This window comes from Heterodontus francisci, chromosome 6 (genome assembly GCF_036365525.1).
Source record: "Heterodontus francisci isolate sHetFra1 chromosome 6, sHetFra1.hap1, whole genome shotgun sequence".
Taxonomy (NCBI): domain Eukaryota; kingdom Metazoa; phylum Chordata; class Chondrichthyes; order Heterodontiformes; family Heterodontidae; genus Heterodontus; species Heterodontus francisci.
This window is the reverse complement of record NC_090376.1, coordinates 120,047,111-120,069,952: the sequence shown is the minus strand read 5'-3', so window position 1 is coordinate 120,069,952 and position 22,842 is coordinate 120,047,111. Positions and strand designations below refer to the sequence as shown.

General features: G+C 43.8%; 1 protein-coding gene and 1 long non-coding RNA gene across 3 annotated transcripts in view; one reads left to right on the top strand and one right to left on the bottom strand.

Moving 5' to 3' along the window:
• The first annotated feature begins 479 nt into the window (after positions 1-479).
• Positions 480-22,842, top strand: part of LOC137371502 (B- and T-lymphocyte attenuator-like) — a 59,279-nt gene continuing 36,916 nt past the window's right edge. Inside the window, exon 1 of one of the 2 annotated variants that reach the window (XM_068034195.1) lies at positions 480-960. In XM_068034195.1, the coding sequence (XP_067890296.1) occupies positions 870-960 (91 nt within the window). In that variant the 5' untranslated portion in view covers positions 480-869. The remainder of the gene's footprint in view (positions 961-22,842) is intronic. The other variant, XM_068034194.1, reaches the window with a different exon arrangement.
• Positions 6,200-22,842, bottom strand: part of LOC137371506 (uncharacterized) — a 36,188-nt gene continuing 19,545 nt past the window's right edge. Inside the window, exon 3 of the long non-coding RNA XR_010975233.1 lies at positions 6,200-7,324. This is a non-coding gene — a long non-coding RNA (uncharacterized lncRNA). The remainder of the gene's footprint in view (positions 7,325-22,842) is intronic.

Genomic DNA, 22,842 nt, shown 5'->3' with positions numbered 1-22,842 from the left:
TTGTTCAACAAGGGTATAATGGATTATAGAGCCAAGTTGGAGTTAAGCTACAGGCAGCAATGGTCTCATTGAATGGTGGAATGGGCTTGAGGGGCTGAATGGCCTCCTCCTCATTCTGTGTTACCTGTCCTAATATTTCCTTCTTTGGCTTGGTATTAATTTTGAACAATCCAAAATATTCGGCTCCAGTGAAGCACTTTGGGATGTTTTACAACATTGCAGGCGCTATATAAATGCAAGTTGCTCTTGCTATTAGCAGCCAATGTCTCACTACTACTAACATTAAAATTTAACTGGCATTCGGTGGGCTGGGAGGGGGGCAGTGGTGGGGGGGGCGCGGGATGGGGGGAAGGAAGGATACAGGGAATATGGGAATGAGAAAAGGTGGAAAGGAGGGAGGGGAGGAAGGAGAGATTGAGGAGAGGAGGGTAACTAACACTCAGTTAGAGGGGCAGCACATACTGTAAATAACTACACGTTAAAGAATGAAGAACCATCAATCATGGAAATATGTAGATTAACTTGCTCGAAAGTCAGCAAGAGATAGGTTGAGAGTGACAGGTGGAGAGTTTGCCTGCTCATGAATAAACAGATCTTAATCAGAATAAACTCTGACTATAATTGTAAATTTATCAGAAAAATCTAAAACACATCTGTTCACATAGCTCACCACAGAATTACATCACTTCTGGTGCAGGGGAATGCATCTTCAGCAACTCACTCACATGTCGTTACCAGTGTGAGAACTACCATGTCCGGGCTTACAGGCTTCACAAGATTTCATTTATACTCCTTGAGCACTTTGTGATAATCACTGAGAGTGGATCTAGATTCTCTACCTCGTCCCAATCCCTTCTTTTAATGAGTAAATGACTACGCACTGGAGAAAAATGTGGAAAATAAGAACTTGTGACTATTTCCTCCTGGCTGCCTTGTTTTACTTTGTCGTACATTTAGAAGGTAAGGGAGATACCCAATTGCCATATGTGGCAGAAATACAAATTGTCGTTTAATATGTAAGTTTTATTTTAGAGAAAGCTTTGAGGTATGGCTGTCACAGCTCAGAGATAGTGCAATTATCCCTATTTTTGTTAAAAATGCAGACAGGTTTCATGTTAACAGTAAACAGGTGATTGTTTGCAAAAAGCTTCACAAGAACATATATTTTTGTGCAATGTACATTCTTAGATTATTGGTCAGTGTGTTTTAAATTCTTTTTAGAACTGTCCAAACACAGAAGCAAAGGTATTTGGTAGAGAGTACTGACTAACTCTTTATCAATTGAACACAAAGCAGGGCTTCAGGAGCTGTAGCTTTACAATGGAACACTGTTGGCCACATCCCAGTTATTCAGAATATTCACTGCTGTTAGGTTCATAGAATCGTACAGCACGGAAGGAGGCCATTCAGCCCATCGTGCCTGTGCCGGTTCTTTGAAAGAACTATCCAGTCAGTCCCGCACCCTCTGCGCTTTCCCCATAGCCCTGCAAATATTTCCTTTTCAAGTATTTATCCAATTTCTTTCTGAAAGTTACTGTTGAATCTGCTTCCACTGCCTTTTCAGACAGCGTATTCCAGATCACAACAACTCACTGCGTAAAAAGAAATTCTTGTCATCCCCCACCACCACCTCCCCGTCCCCCTCCAACCCGTTGGGAATTTTTGCTGATTACCCTAAATCTGTGTCCTCTGGTTACTGACCCTCCTGCCACTGAAAACAGTTTCTCCTTATTTACTCTATCAAAACCTTTCTTAATTTTGAACACCTCGATTAAATCTACCCTTAACCTTCTCTGCTCTAAGGAGAACAATCCCAGCTTCTCCAGTCTCTCCACATAACTGAAATCCCTCATCCCTGGGACCATTCTAGTAAATCTCCTCAGCATCCTCTCTCCAAGGCCTCAGTTACAAGTAAATTCCAACACTGGAGTCAATGATGTCTGCCTGGTTATCGGAAGAAACTCGGCTTCAGATTGAGGGATCTCACTGGAAGATTAAAAGAGTAAGTGGGAAGAAATAGTTTCATACAGAGAGTTATTGGAGCAGGGAGTTTTATCTTACCGTAGAGGCAACTGTAACATAATTTAAAGAGAGGTGGGATCAGTATTTAACATGAAGAATATCAAATGATTATAGCTGAAGTGCAGGCGAATGAGGTCAGAGTCAACAGCTCCAGTTAAAGAGCTAGCATGAGGGGCTGAATGGCTTCCCCGAAACAAAGCAACCTAGAAGGAACATTGGACATGAATGGTATGGAAGGAGGCTTTTTGGCCCATCCTGTCTTTGATGGCCAAAATAGAGCCATCCAACCTAATCCCACTTTCCAGCTCTTGGTCCGTAGCCCCTGTAGGTTACGGCACTTCAAGTGCAGATCCAAGTGTTTCTTTTTAAATGCGATGAGGATTTCTGCCTCAAACAGTCTCTCAGGTAGGAATTCCAGATTACAACAACTCACTGCATAAAAAAATTCTCCTCACCTCCCTTCTGGAATTTTTGCCAATTATCTTAAATCTGTGTCCTCTGGTTACCGACCCTCCTGCCAGTGGAAACAGTTTCTCCTTATTTACTCTATCAAAACCTATGATGATTTTGAACACCTCGATTAAATCTCCCCTTAACCTTTTCTGCTCTAAGGAGAACAATCCCAGCTTCTGCAGTCTCTCCATGTAACTGAAATCCCTCATTCTTGGTACCATTCTAGTAAATCTCCTCCGCACCCTCTCTCTAAGGCCTTGATTACAGGTAAATTCCACCCCCTCCCCTCCCCAATCCTTCTGCCAATTACTTGAAATCTGTGTCCCTTGGATATTGACCTCTCTGCTAAGGGAAATAAGTCCTTCCCATCGACTCCTCATATTCTATACATCCGAATTAAATCTCCCCTCAGCTTCCTCTGTTCTAAAGGAAGCAACCTCAGCCTATCCAATCTTTCCTCATTGTTAAAATACTCCATTCCTGGCAACATCATCATAAATCTCCTCTATACCCTCACTAATATGATCACATCCTTCCTGTAATGAGGTGACCAGAACAGTACCCACTACTCTAACTGTGGCCTAACCAGTGTTTTATACAGTTCCAGCATAACCTCCCTGCTCTTATACTCTAGGCCTCAGCTAATAAAGGAAAGTGTCCCGTATGTCTTCTCAACCACCTTATCTACCTATCCTGCTACATTTGGTTGCTTTGTTAGCCTTCCCCAATTACGTTACTTCACACTCTTTCGGATTGGATTTCATTTGCCACATTTCGGCCCAACCAACCAATCCATTGATGTCTTCCTGCAGTCTACAGCTTTCTTCCTCACTATCAAACACATGGCCAATTTTCATATAGAGTCATAGAGTTATACAGCACAGAAACAGGCCCTTCGGCCCATCGTGGAGATTCACCAGGATGTTGCCTGGGCTGGAGCATTTGAGCTATGAAGAGAGACTTAAAAGGCTAGGGTTGTTTTCCTTAGAGCAGAGAAGGCTGAGGGGGGGACATGATTGAGGTATACAAAATTATGAAGGGCATGAATAGGTTAGATAGGAGGAAACTCTTTCCCTTAGCGGAGGGGTCAATAACCAGGGGGCATAGATTTAGGGCAAGGGGCAGGAGGTTTAGAGGGGATTTGAGGAAACATTTTTTCACCCAGAGGGTGGTTGGAATCTGGAACACACATTTAAGAAGTATTTAGATGAGCACTTGAAACGCCACAGCATACAGGGCCATATGATCTGCAAACTTCTTAATCATACCCCTATGTTAAGTCTTCAGTGATTTCTTTGGTTTGATCAAATATTTAAAATTTCCTTGTAAACAGCACCTCATTACACAGAATATTGTCCATTGAGTCTGATATGAGTGTTGATGAGATGGTGCTACTGTGTTTGATAAGATATAGATCCTTTCCAAATATCACTGAAGCAGAGTAATTATTTCTGAGAAGTATTACCCACAGAATCATTCTGACTGCTATTTTTTGGTAAAGGGTGAATTTTCAAACCTTTTTTCTTTGAGTTATACAATTTAAATGCTGATTTATACATCAAGAGCAAAGAAATGCCACAGTTCAAAGAGCAGTGTTCAGCTTTCTTCAAATGGATTGTTGCTCTCTTATGTTTAACATTGGCCTCATTTTTTTAACATTACGCAAACTTTGGGTCATATCGTATTTGACCCAGCTGACTGCTTAATATAATCATTGGATTCAGTTAATGCAAACATTTGTGTCGCTCCATCATTTACACTGTATATGCTTATCACGGACAACCTCTTACTTTGGACAAATGGTACTAACCATTCACCATTACCATCAATGCCAATTACAAAGGTGCCCTTTATAATGAACAAAACGTGCTGACCAAATCTTTGAAGGTGGCACGGCAAGTTGATAAGGTGGTTGAGAAAGTGTCCGGGATACTCCGCTTTGTAAACAGGTGCATTGAATACAAAAACGAGGAAGCCAAGGAAACCTCTAGAAATCATTGGTCAGAAAGGAAGGATGCCAAGGCTTTGGAGAGGGTGCAGAAGAGATTTATTAGAATGGTCCCAGGGATGAAGGTCTTCAGTTATGTGGAGAGACTGAAGAAGCTGGGATTGTTCTCCTTAGAGCAGAGAAGGTTAAGGGGAGATTTAACAGAGGTGTTCAAAATTAAGAAGGGTTTTTATAGAGTAAATCGGGAGAAACTGTTTCCACTGGCAAGTGGGTTAGTAACCAAGGGAGGCAGATTGAACATAATTAACAAAGGAATTAGAGAGGAAATATGGAGACATTTTTTCACACTGGGGGTTGTTGTGATCTGAAACACGCTACCTGAAAGGGTGGTGGAATCGAATTGCTGAGAACTTTCAAACAGCAATTGGGCATGTACTTGAAGAGAACTAATTTTCAGGGTAATGTTGAGAAAGCTGGGGTGTGGGCCTAAATTGATCAGCCCTTTTAAAGAGACGGCAAGGGCATAATGGGCTGAATGGCCTCCTTCTGTGCTGTAAAAGTCTATGATTATGTGACTATTTCAGGCAGTTCAATAAGGATTTGTCCATTTAAAAGGCTCTGCTATTTCAGCCAAAGTCAGGCCTTTGAGCAGTTTCAGTCAGCTGTTTGCAACTGGTTAAAGACCTGAGTGAGAAGTTTCTGGGCAAAGCAAATGTAACTTCTGACAATTAGAGCAGGGGGATTACTAAGTGAGATTTCCTGTTAAAACTATGTTTGTAACTTTGTTTTTTGGTTTTAATGCTCTCTGTGTACAGCTGGAAAATCCCATTAACAGTAATGCACTTACTATAAATGGTGGACTTAGTAATAAAATCATAGATCATTCATTTATTGAAGCAATATGACTGTTGAAGATTAATGTCTGCTGACTATATGATTATAGATAATTGATGGATCTCTCCACAATGTGATTACAGATCTTTGATGTAACCCCACTAAATGGGTGTAGGTTATTGATGTGTTCTGTTACGTGACTATTGATCCTCAAGTGATTATCATTTTGAAATAAAAAAAGAAATGAAGAATTTGTATTTCTACAGGACTTTTCATTGCTCAGGATGTCGCAAAGCGATTGAGAGCAAGTGAAATACTTTTGAAGTGTAGTCACTCGGTAACGTAGGAAACATGGCATTCGGTTTGGGCACAGCAAGCTCCCACACACAGCAACGAGTAGATAATCTGCTTTTTGTGATGTTGGTTGAGGGATAAATATTGACCAGGACACCAGGAAGAACTCCCCTGCTCCTCTTTAAAATAGTGGCTGTGAAATCTCATATATCGACCTGTAGGGACAGACAGGACCTCAGTTTAACAACTGCTCTGAAAGTCAGCACCTCTGACAGTACAGTGCTCCTCTCAGTATTGTACTGGAGTGGCAGCCGAGAATCATGTACTCAAAGTCTCTGGAGTGAGACTTGAACTCATGATCTCTTAACTCAGAGGTTAGTGTGTTACCAACTGAGCCACGGCTAACACAGAAAGTGCAGAGGCCATGGCTATGCAGGTAATGATTCGCTCAGCTAGATCCCATCTAATCAATGAGATGAATGACCAATTGTGTGATGTTAGCTGCGAGAGGAATATTGGCCAAAATTATTGCCACCTTTGAAGATTTGTGAATATGAATCCCAATGTCTCTGTTCTGGCAGCTAAGAAATGAACGTTCTTGTTTATAAATTTATGTTATTCAACAAGATAATAGGGTTTCAAAGGCATTTATTGGCTTTCATAGGAATTAAGCATACAATGATAACAATTATCACCAACAATTTCACATGTACAATGATACCCATTGCTAATAATAATGACTCAGATACTCTTTAACATCATAATGGGTTTATATAGGGTAAATAAAGAGAGGCTGTTTCCAATGGCTGAAGGGTCGATACCAGAGGGCACCTATTAAGGTGATTGGCAAAAGAACCAGGGGGCAACATGAGAAAAAACTTTCTGACACAACAGGTGGTTGGGATTTGAAATGCACTGCCTGAAAGAGTAGTGGACACAGAATCAATATTGACCTTCAAAAGGGAATTGGAGAAATACTTGAAGGAGAAAAAATTGCAATGCTATGGAGAATGAATGAGAGAGGGACTAACTGGAGAACTTTCAAAAAACTGGTGGGCCAAATGGCCGTCTTCTGTGCTGTATGATTCTACAAAGACACCAGGAGAATTCTCGTGACCTCTTTCAGTAGTAGTGTGGGATTTTTAACATACATACAAACATACGTACATACTAACAATGACGGCAAGAAACAACACTCTTGCCAATCCAGCCTGTCCCACACAATTGTGACACTTTGTGTATCACAACATAAACACTCCTCACCCCACCCTAAACCACATGACCTCTTGGGAGGGGCGAAAACCAGAGAAATCATGGAATCATAGAATGGTTACAGCACAGAATGAGAGAGGGACTAACTGGAGAACTTTCGCCATTCAGCCCGTCGTATCCTTGCTGGCTTTCTGTAACAGCAACTCAGCTAGTCCCACTCCCCTGCCCTTTCTCTGTAGCCCTGCAAAATATTTTCTCTTCAGATAATTATCCAATTCCCTTTTGAAAGCCACAATTAAATCAGCCTCCACCACACTTTCAGGCAGCACGTTCTAGATCTTTCGCCAGGCCATTTAAGGAAATGAAATTGAGGAAACTTCATTCTGACCCGAATTGAAACTATTCCAGGAGACCCCTCTGGCCCTGAATTCCATGCTGTAACCCTTTTGTATGAGGTGATCTCTGCCCCAGGCAGAAACAGGTCCAGCTCTCACTTGAAGGAATTCGATGAATCTGAGTCCACTGCACGAGACGACAGACTGTTCCAGGGACCACCATTCTCTGAGGAAAAAAAAAACATCTCCTGATATCTAACCTAGATCTAGCCTGAGACAACTTAAAATTGTGACAAAAACAGAAAATGCTGTAAACGCTCAGCAGGGCTGGCAACATCTATGGAGAGAAAAGCAGAGTTAATCTTTCAGGTTGATGACCTTTCATCAGAACTGGTCCACCTTAACCTGTTTAAGTGGAACACACTCTATTAACTTCATTATCCTACAAACCTCAATTAGATCAGTCCTAGGTCTTCACTTCTGTAAAGTGTAGAATCTACTGCACGAGCAGGCATGAATGGCCTGAAGGATAGTATATCAAATGCTGCGACACTCCTTCAGGAATGCACTGTGCGGTCACTCCTCATTAGCCTGAATCCTGGAGTAAGGGATTGAACTTGTAACATTCTGACTCAGAGTTGGACTTGCTGCCAAGCAGACATCTCACAAACTAAATTTCAAAGTAAGAGGAAGATAAAGGCTGTAGGAATGTGCCAAGGTTAGGCTCAGCATGCACAGGGTGTGGGACAGTGAAATCCAACACTTTACAGTCCGTCAATAAGATGTGTAGGTTGGAAATGGAGAGGAAAATCGTATCCAATTTGTTATAGGATGTGGGAATGCCGGCAAGCCCGGTATTTACTGTCCATCCACAGCTGCCCCGAGCAGGTAGTGACAGGTCTTCTTGAACCATTGCAATCCTTCTGAAGGTGATGGTGATCCCACATTGGGGTTGGGTGGGGGATTCCAGGATAAATTATGTTGCATCCTTGTCTTCAAATCCCTCCAGGGCCTCACCCCTCTCCCTGTAACCTACAACCCTCCGAGATCTCTGCACTCCTCCAATTTCGGCCTCTTCCGCATTCCCAATTTTAATCTCTTCGCCATTTGCTGCCGTGCCTTCAGCTGCCTGGGTCCTAAGCTCTGGAATTCCCTCCTTAAACCTCTCCTCCTTTCCCTCCTCCTTTAAGATGCTCCTTAAAACCTACCTCTTTGACCAAGTTTTTGGTCCCTGTATTAATAGCTCCTTATGTGGCTCGGTATCAAACTTTGTTTGATAATACTCCTGTGAAGCACCTTGGAATGGTTCACTGTGTTAAAGGTGCTATATAAATGAAAATTGTTGTTGTTGCTGAAAGAATACTGATTAATAAGTATGAGATAGAGGGGACTGAAAATATTGTGACTGATTTCAAAGTCTCATTTGAAACTGAAAAGCAAAACCAGTGATTAAGTTTTCTGTACAATATAATACAGGCTCAGTGGACTGTCATCACCGATTGGATAAACTATGTTGATGCCTGGTAACTGCCCTTTAAAGATACTTCATCAAATAGTGTCCTGTGGTTCTCAGTAAAGAGAGAAAGATTTGCATTTCGATAGCACTCTCTAAGTACTGAGTTGTTTTCTGGTGCCTGTGCTTGTCCATTGCAGTTTGAATTACAGAGCCTGTTGAACCAGTTCTATGTTTGTTACGTTCAGCACAGACTCGGAATATTCCAAAGTGCTTCACAGCCAGTGAATTGACACAATTGCAACACCAAATTGTGAACAGCACTTTCCATGATTCATCACGAATATGGTTCTAGCAGAGCATTAGGGCATGAAAGCAGCCACACTAACATTATAACCACCCACCCTCTCCTCCCACCTTATGTATCAAACTAGACCATTCAACAATTTAACTGATTGAACAAATGAAATTTGACAATGGGATTCCCAGAGATCTGAATAAATAATTCAGGCCAACTCTCCCGGTGCAGTACTGAGGGAGTGCTGCACTGTCAGAGGGGCAGTACTGAGGGAGTGCTGCACTGTCAGAGGGTCAGTACTGAGGGAGTGCTGCACCTTAGAGGGTCAGCACTGACGGAGTGCTGCACTGTCAGAGGGTCAGTACTGAGGGAGCGCTGCACTGTCAGAGTGTCAGCACTGAGGGAGTGCTGCACTGTCAGAGGGGCAGTACTGAGGGAGTGCTGCACTGTCAGAGTGTCAGCACTGAGGGAGTGCTGCACTGTCAGAGGGGCAGTACTGAGGGAGTGCTGCACTGTCAGAGTGTCAGCACTGAGGGAGTGCTGCACTGTCAGAGGGTCAGCACTGAAGGAGTGCTGCACTGTCAGAGGGTCAGTACTGAGGGAGTGCTGTGCTGTCAGAGGATCAGTACTGAGGCAGTGCTGCACTGTCAGAGGGTCAGTACTGAAGGAGCGCTGCATTGTTCGAGGGTCAGTACTGAAGGAATGCTGCACTGTTAGAGGTGCTGTTTTTTGAATGAGACTTGAACTGAGGCCATATTTGCTCTCTCAAGTGGACATAAAACTTCCCTTGGCCATTATTGAAAGAGGAGAAGGTGTGTTCTCTTGGTGCCCTGACAACACATTTGTACGAAAATAGATTAACTTGTCACTTAACTCACTGTTTTGGTGGGATCTTGCTGTGCCTTAATTGACTGCCGCATTTACCTACATAACAACAGTGACCACTTTTCCAAAGTTAATTCAAGAGCTTTTGGACATCCCAAGGAAGTGAAATGGATTAACAATCCAATACTAGTAAATACAATAATTTGATTTATAAGAATTGCCTACTTATTACTGGTTGTAATAAATCACTGTAAAGCCTTGTATTAGATGGGATTTTTCAGTGTAAAAGTACACCTTGATAAATTGCAACCAGACAGTGGGTATCAGTGAAAGCGCAGTGGGAGTTTAGTTCCTCTTCTGTATGACACACTGAATTTGTTTTGTCGTGAAGTCTGACTGGGATTTCCAATTTGCTCAAAACAGTATTGGCAGCTAAAATATTTGATGATAGCTTTTCTCTATTCTCGGGATCCTGGTGACACTGGAAAGACCACATTTATATATTGCCGATCCTGGTAATTCAATGTTCAGCTGGGTGGCTTGCGAGATTACTTAAGAGGATATTTAGGATCAATCATAATAACGTGGGATTGGACTCACATGTAGGCTAGACAGGGTGAGGGCAGTAGATTCCCTTCTCCAAAGGACATGAATGAATCAGCTGGGTTTTTACATCAAGCCAACAGCTTCTGTGGTCACTTTTCCCAAGACCAGCCCACAAATCAGAAACTTTATCAAACTCCGTTTGACAACGTGCCCTGGCGGGATTTGGTTGAATTGGGCAGTTTCTTCTTTTCTATTCCCTTTCTGCAATGGCATGGACACGATGGGCCGAATGGCCTCCTTCTGTGCTGTAACGAATCGTCGGACTCTATTGTATGATGGGATTGGAACTCATGGCCTTCTAGCTCATGACCATGAACACAACATCATCATACCCACAATGCTTAACATTTCACCTATTTGATAGTTGCCACAATTCTGGGTAACATCAGAAACAAGAGATTGCACCCGGTAATCTCCCTGCAAAGAACGACTTGCATTTCTATAGCATCTTTCACAACCTCAGGACATTCCAAAGTACTTTACAGCCAATGAAGTACTTTTTTGAAGTGTAGTCATTATTGTACAGCCAATTTGTGCACAGCAAGCTCCCAAAAACAGCAAAGTGATAATGACCAGATAGTCTGTTTTGCGATGTTGGTTGAGGATAAATATTGGCCCCAGGACACCAGGGAGAACTCTCCTGCTCTTCCTTGAAATAGTGGCCATGGGATCTTTTACGTCCACCCAAGAGGGCAGGCGGGGCCTCCATTTAATGTCTTATCCAAATTTCTTCCCCAACTTACAGTCATAGAGTTATACAGCACTGAAGCAGGCCTTTCGGCCCATCGTGGCTATGCCGGCCAACTATTCTAATCCCATATTCCTGCACTTGGCCCGTAGCCTTGTATGCTATGGTGTTTCAAGTGCACATCTAAATACTTAAATGTTGTGAGGGTTCCTGCCTCCACCACCTCTTCAGGCAGTGTGTTCCAGATTCCAACAACCCGCTGGGTAAAAATATTTTTCCTCAAATCCCCCTTAAACCTCCTGTCCCTTACCCTAAATCTATGCCCCCTGGTTATTGACCCCTCCACTAAGGGAAAAAGTTTCTTCCTATCTACCGTATCAATGCCCCTCATAATCTTGTACACCTCAATCATGTCCACCGTCAACCTTCTCTGCTCTAAGGAAAACAACCCTTGTCTTTTCAGTCTCTCTTCATAGCTGAAATGCTCCAGCCCAGGCAACATCCTGGTGAATCTTCCCTGCACCCTCTCCACCTTATCAAAATCGGCACAGTGGCGCAGTGGTTAGCACCGCAGCCTCACAGCTCCAGGGACCCGGGTTCGATTCCGGGTACTGCCTGTGTGGAGTTTGCAAGTTCTCCCTGTGTGTGCGTGGGTTTTCTCCGGGTGCTCCGGTTTCCTCCCACAAGCCAAAAGACTTGCAGGTTGATAGGTAAATTGGCCATTATAAATTGTCACTAGTATAGGTAGGTGGTAGGGAAATATAGGGACAGGTGGGGATGTTTGGTAGGAATATGGGATTAGTGTAGGATTAGTATAAATGGGTGGTTGATGTTCGGCACAGACACGGTGGGCTGAAGGGCCTGTTTCAGTGCTGTATCTCTAATCTAATCTAATCTAAACATCCTTCCTATAGTGTGGTGACCAGAACTGTACACAGTACTCCAGCTGTGGCCTAACTAGCGTTTTATACTGCTCCATCATAACCTCCCTGCTCTTATATTCTATGCCTTGGCTAATAAAGGCAAGTATCCCATATGCCTTCCTAACCACCTTATCTACCTGTGCTACTGCTTTCAGTGATCTATGGACAAGTACACCAAGGTCCCTCTGACCCTTTGTACTTCCTAGGGTCCTACCATCCATTGTATATTCCCTTGCCTTGTTAGTCCTCCCAAAATGCATCACCTCACACTTTTCAGGATTAAATTCCATTTGCCACAGCTCCGCCCATTTTACCAGCCCATCTATATCTCCCTGTAATCTAAGGATTTCCTCCTCACAATTTACAACACCACCAATTTTCGTGTCATCTGCGCACTTACTGATCATACCTCCTATATTCACGTGTAAATCATTAATGTACACTACAAACAGCAAGGGTCCCAGCACCGATCCCTGTGGTACACCACTGGTCACAGGCTTCCACTCGCAAAAACAACCCTCGACCATCACCCTCTGTTTCCTGCCACTGAGCCAGTTTTGGATCCAATTTGCCAAATTGCCCTGGATCCCATGGGCTCTTACCTTCTTAACCAATCTCCCATGCAGGACCTTACCAAAAGCCTTACTGAAATCCATGTATACTACATCTACTGCTTTACCCTCATCTACACATCTAGTCATCTCCTCGAAAAATTCAATCAAGTTAGTTAGACACCATAATAAAAGCAAAATACTGTGGATGCTGGAAATCTGAAATAAAAACAAGAAATGCTGGAACCACTCAGCAGGTCTGGCAGCATCTGTAAAAAGAGAAGCAGAGTTAACGTTTCGGATCAGTGACCCTTCTTCGGATCTTTAAACAAGCACCGGCCCAGGGAGCAGAGGGGGAGGGGGGAGAGGGGGATAGACACAGAGGGTGGGGGAAGGGGGATGGACACAGACGGGGGGGAGAGAGGGATGAACACAGAGAGGGGAGAGTGGGATAGACACACAGAGAGTGGGGAAGGAGATATGACACAGAGAGGGGGGAGAGAGGGATGAACACAGAGAGGGGAGAGTGGGATAGACACACAGAGAGTGGGGAAGGAGATATGACACAGAGAGGGGGGAGAGAGGAATGAATACAGAGGGGGAGAGAGGGGTGGACACAGAGAGAGAGACAGGGGGATGGACACAGAGAGGGGGAGAGAGAGGGATGAATATAGAGGGGGAGAGGGGGGTGGACACAGAGAGAGGGAGAGAGAGAGAGATCACAGTCACTCCTGACAGATGGACATCTATCCAAATTCCCTGCATCACTACATTAAGTGTGCAGGCAGACTTCGACTACTTGTGCAAGCAAGAACAATGCCAGTTATCTCACTAAATAAGGAGAAATGTGTTTTAAATCAGACTGTGTTTTTATAGCGTTAGGTTGGTTGTACACTTTATATACAGATTAATTGTCCCCATGCCTGTGGCTGAGTCAATAATTTTGTCAAATGTTCGTGGTGCAACATATCAGTGCCTCTCCTGATTACAACAGTAAAAAGCACTTAAACTGGCTGTGAAGCACTTTGAGATATGCTGAGGTCATGAAAGGTGCTATAGAAATTCAGGTCTTTCTGTGACATTCTGCTTTCATATCAACTTTTCTTCGCCTCTCTTCCTGGCCTCTTGCTCAATGCTTCAATCACAGTCACCATTGTGCCGATTTCTGCCGACAATATTCCTCTGCTATTCCAAGCATACAGAAATGACAGGAAGGAAAGGTCCAGCAGGGCCCAGGACTGCCCCACACTCACGGCAGGATCATTGCTGTAGATACGTCCTAACACCCACCTACCACTCCACAGCCATGTAATCTCCTGCGAGAGGTAGTCAGTACTGACCCTCCGACAGTGCAGCACTCCCTCAGTACTGACCCTCCAACAGTGCAGCACTCCCTCAGTACTGACCCTCCAACAGTGCAGTGCTCCTTCAGTACTGACCCTCCAACATTGCAGCTCTCCCTCAGTACTGACCCTCCAACAGTGCAGCGTTCCCTCAGTACTGACCCTCCGACAGTGCAGAGCTCCCTCAGTATAAGCTTTCACTAAAGCTCAGGAAGAAGTAAATTCCAAAGAGTAACATCCCAGTTGACGATGCATCGTGAATCGAGTATTTGAGATTTGAAGTGGTCCATTATGAAAGAAGGCCTGGCAGGATGACCAACCAGCAGGCAAGTAGATTCAGACTGCCAGCATCTGTAATTGTACCATTAGTGGATACTGACACTGTGTCTGAATTAAATGGATCTCACTGTGAGACTCTGGGGGAATCTTAATCTGCTGATTATTTTGCACACCCTCTAGTTAGATCCAGTGAAAATCATGACAGTCCCACACAGTGCAAACAATAGACTGAATGTTCACCACATTTCACTGAACCTTTTAACTGCAGCTGCAAAAAGCAAACACGACGTAACATGAGATTGTTACCAGAAAAGATTTATATCTCTGGTTTAAAAACTCAAATTTTTTCTTTATTTGTCCAGGTTTGCTGCTGAAAGCATCTATTATATACTTGGGAGTGTTTGCTCAGAGCCCTCCATCCAATGACAAACACAGAGAACTTCAGTTCTGGCGAGACTGGAGAAGCTGGGATTGTTCTTACAGCAAGAGAATGTTAAGAGGAAATTTAATAGAGGGGTTTTGTCAGAGTAAATAAGGAGAAACTGTTTCCAGTGGCAGGAGGGTCGGTAACCAGAGGACACAGATTTAAGGTGATTGGCAAAAGAATCAGGGAGGCGATGAGGAGAATTTTTTTACACAGTGAGTTGTTGTGATCTGGAACGCGCTGCCTGAAAGGGCAGTGGAAGCAGATTCAATAGTAACTTTCAAAAGGGAATTGGATAAATACTTGAAAAATAACATTTACAGAGTTATGAGGAAAGAGCAAGGGGGGAGGGGGTGGGACTAATTGAATAGCTCAATAAAGAGCTAACACAGGTACAATGGGCCAAATAGTCTCCCTCTGTGTTGTAAGATTCAATGATTCTATCCTGGGATACATTGGGAGTACAACAACAGCAGGTTAATTAATTTAAAAAATTGCATGGTGCTTTTTTTCTATTATGTCACAGAATCAGCTGCCTAAGGACTCGTTGGTCTCTGAAGGCAACCTGATAATATAGAGGTCTGTCTGATGGATGATTATACACAGATACCACTTGAGATATCTGACCACATAACACCATGTAACACATGGTCATGTATCAGAAATCTAATGCTCTGGTCAAGTATGTGATCTGTTCAAATGTGGTCTCCCACTTGACCCTGTGGTGTTCTATTTATACAACGGGTTAGTCATTGACATTTATTTTAGATTTTAAGCATCTGTTTTAGGAAAGAAAAGCTATTTTTCATATAATGGAGAGTATTGACACCACCATGTTAGTGAATGGGTAGGAAGTGGGCAGGACTTCAAGCAGGGCTTATAGCAAGCAAAGTCTCATTTACAGAAATAAAAACAGAAAATGCTGGAAATACTCAGTGTTTTGTGTGTACACCTTTAAGAGATATGGCTACAAGATAATGTTAGTGATGTAAGAGCTATGCTGTAACACACCATGTGATTCTGTGTCAGTCAGTCTTGACCATACAGCTGTACAGTAACCATCTCAATGTAATTGCTGCTCTCAGTAATCAATAAAGAATGCATAATATTGTGTTATTGATCCCATCTTGAGTGATCAGTCTTTGTGTAGTTTATACAAACACAGAGGTTCCAGGAATGCACAACACTCAGCAGGTCTGGCAGCATCTGTGGAGCAAGAAACAGAGTTAACCTTTCAGCTTGATGACTTTTCATCAGATCTAAGTATCTCCAAGGACTTTACAAACTCTCTGTACCAGAAAAAAAAGAGTTAACTTGCATTTATATAGCACCTTTCAGGACCTCAGGATGTTCCGAAGTGCTTTGCAACCAATTAAGTACATTTTGAAGTGTAGTCACTGTTGTAATGTAGGAAATGCTGCAGCCAATTTGTGCACAGCAAGATCCCCTAAACAGCAATGAAATAAATGACCAGACAATCTGTTTAAGTGAATAAAAGCAAAATACTGCAGATGCTGGAAATCAGAAATTAAAAACAGAAGGTGCTGGAAATACTCAGCAGGTCTGGCAGCATCTGTGGAGAGAGAAGCAGAGTTAACGTTTCAGGTCAGTGACCTTTCATTGGAACTGGCAAAGGGTAGAAATGTAATAGGCTTTGAGCAAGTGAAAGGGGAAAGGGGGGGAAGAACAAAAGGGAAGGTCTGTGATAGGGCAGAGGGCAGGAGAGATTAAATGACAATGATGTCATGGAATAAAAGGCAAAGGGAGTGGTAATATCTGAAGTAAAAGAATCTGTTTTAGTGATGTTGGTTGAGTGATAAATATTGGCCAGGACACTGGGATTCCCTGCTCTCCTTCAAAATAGTACCGTGGGATTGTTTACACCCACTTAAGAGGGCAGACAGGGTGCCAGTTTGACATCTCATCCAAAAGATGGCACCTCTGACAGTGCAACACTCCCTCAGTGCTGCTTTGGAAGTGTCAACCTAGATTATGCATTTAAGTCTCTAGAGTGTGGCTTGAATCTGCAACCTTCTGAGTCATGGCCTATTGCCTTTCTAGTGCTCCTAGCATGTCCAGGGATATTGCAGTCTCCGGCCCCAGCTTAACATCCTTCACTTTAAACAGCACAAAAAATAAAAACAAATAATATGTATTAATCAAGAGAATGGACACCAACATTGGTGAGGAAAGCTGAAACCATCCAAATTAGGGTTGGCAACCCTCCAGGATTGGTCTGAAGTCTCCAGAAATGGAAGATTAATCTCCAGGACACTGCCGGAAGCAAATCCAGGGGACAAATCATAGGCAGGGGCATTTAAAAAAGTTCTCATTTTCTATGAACACTTTCGTCTATTAGTTATGACAATATTGAAGATGAGGGAAAAGTTTGGTTTGACTTACCGTCAAGAACTATCCAATCAGCTTCCAGTTGGCGTGGGCGCCACAGGGATGGGACTGTTGGGTGACCAATGGCGTGAGCATGAGGGCGGGGCTGTTGAAGGTAGAGGTCATTTGATGAAAACTCCAGGACTATACATGACCATTCTGATGAAGGGTCACTGACCTGAAACGTTAACTCTGCTTCTCTCTCCACAGATGGTGCCAGATCTGCTGAGTATTTCCAGCACTTTCTGTTCTTATTTACTATACACGTGACCATGGTTGGTGACCCCTAATCCAAATTTGTCTAGTGTTGGACAACTTCACAAAATTGAGAACTTTGCATATTTCGACTCTGGAGAAAGGGCTGATCCTGCAGTAATATTAAAAAGCGGTCTGCGTAATTAGAGAGGAAGTCTGGCTATAAGATAAAAGTGTTGCAAAATGTTGCTGCAAACCTGTCAGAATCCCCTGTTGAAACACTTTGCAGAGAGATAATCTCACTACAAACCCGTAGAAGAATACCCTCAACTCAGACTGTTCCAAATATACAACGACAGAGTGCGTCCAGCCCACGGAACCCTATTAAGACAAAAAGATCAATGAACCAATATCATAGCACATTATCTCCAGCAAGCACAAACCTGCCCCCTGATGTTCTGATCATGAGCCAATTTAACAAGCTTTTAAAATGTAAGATTGCCTGGGAAGAAAACAAGAAATGAAAGACTTTTATTTATACAGCATCTTCCTCGGCTTCACTTTCTGATTGCTTTTAGTGGGATCTTGCTGTGTGCTTGTCTGCATTGCAACAGTGACTACACTTCAAAGTTTCTTCATTTGTTGCAAAGTGCTTTGGCACATCCTAAGGTCGTGAAAGATGCTATAGAAATGCAAGTTTTAGTTTCATTCTCTGTGTCTCTCTCTGCTCCAAGCAAGAAAAGGGTGGTTGACTCACCAAAATCACTCCTTACCCTTTCCCAATCTGTGTGTTTTCTCTCTCCAAGGAATACAGAAGCTAACAATGGAGTTGTATGGTTACATTCCCAGCAACATAGAAATCTCCTTTTACTGTTGGTTTAGTTTAAATTTAAAAATAAAATAATTAAATAGCATTATGTCAATGAAAACAGTTGAACATTAGAATTTACACCGACTTTGCTTTCTAAGTCTGAAATTGAGGTTTGCTTTTGAAAAGAAGTTTCTGTCCGCATAACTACGTCAGACTGTAGCCCTGTGTCCAATACAGTGAAGAGATATTCCATCCTGTGTTTGATAAAGGCACTGAGAGGAGGATTTAAGTAGGATTTAATCGCCGGTGCTTTCTGACAATGTTCAGCCGACTCTTCAATTTGTTCACTGGTGAGATGATAGTGAATGAGGCTGTAACCATTTCATATTTGAAATTAGCCACGTAACCAAAACCCTTCTCTCTCCTTCTCCTTCTTTCTCTCTCTCTAAATCTGATGCCTTCACAGGTATGCCTGTTCATGCTAACAGACTGACTGTACTCTGCTCCCACCCCATTCTGCACCCCTTTGCCCTGCATCTGGGGGTTTCTGTCAATCACATGATTCCCGGGATTTTGTGTGGCCCCCTGAGCAGGAACAGAGTCACCTACCCATCACCATGCAATCTTCCCGTGGGTGGGATAGGTTGACGATGGCCTTCCCGCCAGAGGCCAATTGAACCCCTTAAGTGGCTTATTAACTGCCAATTAAGGGCCTCCTTGCTGCCGCTGGGATCTTACCAGCAGCAGGCCAGGGGGGTGGGGGGGGAGGGCCTCCACCACGTGGGGAGCTCGCCTTATAAACGAGGCGCCCTCCCTGTGGGCTTGGGGAGAGGTCCCTCTGCCATAGCTAATTTGTGACCCATGGAAGACCCCACCAGTAACTGCTTTACCCCCTGGGATTTCCCCCCCTCCCCATCCTCTCCTGGACTACATGACCATCCCACAACACCCCCCCCCCCTCACTCAAGTCTTCCGGACTGGCCCCGGCAACCGCACCTCACTTACCTGCCGATACTGCTGAGCTGCTGGCTCTCTGATTGGTCATCAGCTCTTGGAGGCGGGTTCCCCATTTTTAAAGGGACGGAGATCCCGGCTCGTGAAACTTAGAAGCTAAAAGACTGGAGGATCACTCCAGGGGGGCTGCGAATAGTCCAAGACGGGGCTTCCGCAGCCTTTTCAGCCCAGCGCCAGGAGCCTCCCCTCCAGCACAAAATCCAGCCCAATGAACGAGCACAGTCTCCCTTTTGTGTTTGTTTTATGACTTTTACCTCCATAAATGCATTTTCGTTTGCATGAATGCATCCAAATAATAAAACCCAGAGAGATTATTAAGGATGTAAAATGCTTGCAAAATAATTACACAGCTGCAGTTGTGCAAGGGGTTCATGAATACTTCTTGTAAACAGCAGCGTGGAAACATTAGAGTGGAGAGTAGGCACAGAGGTGGTGAAACCATTGTTGGTAGGACATTGTTGTGGGGTGGTTTCAGAGCAACCCAAGAGCATCATCTTCTCCACATCCTGTTCAAATTCAGTAAAGAAAGACAAGGCAAAGGGCATAACTTTCAGTTTGTACATTTGGAAAGTACACCTCACAGGTCATACACTTCAGATTGTGGCTTGGGAGACAAATTAGGAAGAAAAATGATTTCTAAGGTGTTTGTTTCCTGCATTTGTGGATCTGTTTCTGTAAAAAAAAAAGCAACAATATTTGTATTAAAGATAATAAAAAAAACTAATTTATGACATTATGTGATGCCCAATAACCAACTGGCAGCCATTTACAACCATGCATTTAATATTCACTCATTCACATTAACTCATACAGTTACACTCCTTGGTTAATTCAGCGTAGAAGACATAGAATCATAGAATGACACAGTACAGAAGGAGGCCATTTGGCCCATCGTGCCTATGCTGGCTCTTTGAAAGAGCTATCCAATTAGTCTCACTCCTCTGCTCTTTCCCCATAGCCCTGCAATGTTTTCCCCTTCAAGTATTTATTCAATTCCCTTTTTAACAGTTATAAACACAGCACAATTCAGACATTGACCACGTAATAATTTTATAGCACACTATTCTATAGCCAGTCAGAGCTCAGATGTAGTGGCCATGTAATTAGCATGAGCCAATTAAGTTGCACAAAATGGATGGACAGACAAAAGGATAGCATTTTTATTGAACACAAATGATTTATAACAACAACAACGTGTATTTAGTGTATATAGTGTCTTTAACATAATAAAGCGTTCCAAGGTGCTTCACAGGAGTGTTAGCAAACAAAATTTGACAATGAGTCATATTAGGACAGATTGTCAAAAGTTTGGTCAAAGAGGTAGGTTTTAAGGAGCATCTTAAAGGAGGTGAGAGAGGTGGAGAGGCTTAGGGAGGGAATTCCAGAGCTTAGGATCCAGGCAGCTGAAGGCACGGTCACCACTGGTGGGCTGGTTAAAATCGGGAATGCGCAAGAGGCCAGAATTGGAGGAGTGTGGCAATCTCACAGGGTTTTGGGGCTGGAGGAGGTCACAGAGTTAGGGAGGGATGAGGCCCTGGAGGAATTAGAAAACAAGGATGAGAATTTTAAAATAAAGCATGAACTTTTTTGACAGATGTGCGATTAACGACACAGCTACATTTATGTATTCATATTCCAAAAGTGAGCCTGACACATCACTCTGTCTTGTCTCATTTGTTCCTCTCACTGACCCTACACCACATCACTGGCAGCCACACCCAGCACATCATACTCAGCTCAGCAACTAGTATCACTGGGAACCTGAATTGGTCATCTTGAACAGTTTCCACAGGAGACTGCAACCATTAAAGGTCTTGTAATCTAATATTGGCTGTTCTCACCCCTTGATGTCCTTCACCACTGGTGTTTCCATTTACATTAGTCTATCTGCTTGACAAGAGAATTCAGCAAGTAGAGAACTGACCACCAGGAGATAACATGAACAGGAGGAGGCCATTCAGCCCATCGAGCCAGTTCTGCCTGTTCAGTTGGATCATAGCTGATCTGTACCATGACTCCCCTAGCCTGCCTTTTCTATATAACCTTAACCAATTAAAAATATTTGAAACCTAACTAAAATATAAATAGAGATGGAGTCTGGCTCCAATATTCCCAACAAGCGAAATACCTGAATAATTTTATGCAAAAAAACATACCAGACTTGTGTTCAGATTAAAGCTGGAGTCCTGAAATTATTAAAATGTTTGAAAGAAGAAAAACTGTTTATTGTAAGTGCATTGCAATAAGCTAAAGAGGTTTGCCTGTGGTGTACTTCAGTGCAGATGTTACTAACCTCAAAACAGTGATCGATGCAGAGCAGCAGGTTGATTTCTGCAAGGCCTTGGAGAGGGTGCAGAGGAGATTTACTAGAATGGCAACAGGGATGAGGGAATTCAGTTACGTGGAGAGACTAGAGAAGCTGGGATTGTTTTCCTGGGAGCAGAGACAGCTAAGGGAGATTTAATACAGGCATCAAAATCATGAGGGTTTTGATAGAGTAAATAAGGAGAAACTATCCAGTGACAGGAGGGTTGGTAACCAGAAGACACAAATGTAATGTAATTGGTAAACGAACCAGAACGGAGCTGAGGAGATTTGTTTTTACACAGTGAGTTGTTGTGATCTGGAACGCACTGCCTGAAAGGGCGGTGGAAGCAGATTCAATAGTAACTTTCAAAAGGGAATTGGATGAATACTTGAAAAGGAGAAATTTTCAGGGTCATGGGGAAAGAGCAGGGGAGTGGGACTAATTGGATAGATCTTTCAAAGAGCTAGCACAGGCACGATGGACAGAATGGCCTCCCTCATACTGTAAGATTCTATGATTCTCTGAAATGCCAACATTAATAACAGCAAGGCAGAGTCAGGAATTGTTGTGACAGTATTGAAAGGAACCATGATTTTTGCATTACATCACTTCTGCATTTTAGCAGCCTGGCAACACACAGTCTGCTATCCAATCCCAGGGCCCCGTCTGTTATCCAATCCCAGAGCCCCATCTGCTATCCAATCCCAGGGTCCTGTCTGCTATCCAATCCCGGGACAGGTCTGCTATCCAATCCCAGGGGATGCTCTGCTATCCAATCCCAGGGCCCCATCTGCTATCCATTCCCAGGGTCCCATCTGCTATCCAATCCCAGGGCACCGTCTGCTATCCAATCTCAGGGCAAGGTCTGCTATCCAATCCTGGGGCAGGGTCTGCTATCCAATCCCAGGGCACTGTCTACTATCCAATCCCAGGGCACCATCTGGTGTCCAGTCCCGGGGCAGGGTCTGCTATCCAATCCCAGGGCACGGTCTGCTATCCAATCCCAGGGCATTGTCTGTTATCCAATCCCAGGGCCCCGTCTGCTATCCATCCCAGGGCATCGTCTGCTATCCAATCCTAGGGCACCATCTGGTGTCCAGTCCCAGGGCATGGTCTGCTATCCAATCCCAGGGCACGGTCTGCTATCCAATCCCAGGGCACTGTCTGCTATCTAATCCCAGGGCCCCGTCTGCTGTCCAATCCCAGGGCACTGTTTGCTATCCAATCCCAGGGCACAATCTGGTGTCCAGTCCTGGGGCAGGGTCTGCTATCCAATCCCAGGGCATGGTCTGCTATCCAATCCCAGGGCACTGTCTGTTATCCAATCCCAGGGCCCTGTCTGCTATCCAATCCCAGGGCCCTGTCTGCTATCCAATCACGGGACAGGGTCTGCTATCCAATCCCAGGAGATGCTCTGCTATCTAATCGCAGGGCCCCATCTGCTATCCAATCCCAGGGCCCCATCTGCTATCCAATCTCAGGGCCCCATCTACTATCCAATCCCGGGGCATGGTCTGCTATCCAATCCCAGGGCACCGTCTGATATCCAATCCCAGGGCACCATCTGGTGTCCAGTCCCTTGAACTTCTTCGTGCCATCACTCATCTTGGGATTGTCCTCAAGTCCTGGTGTGACCCC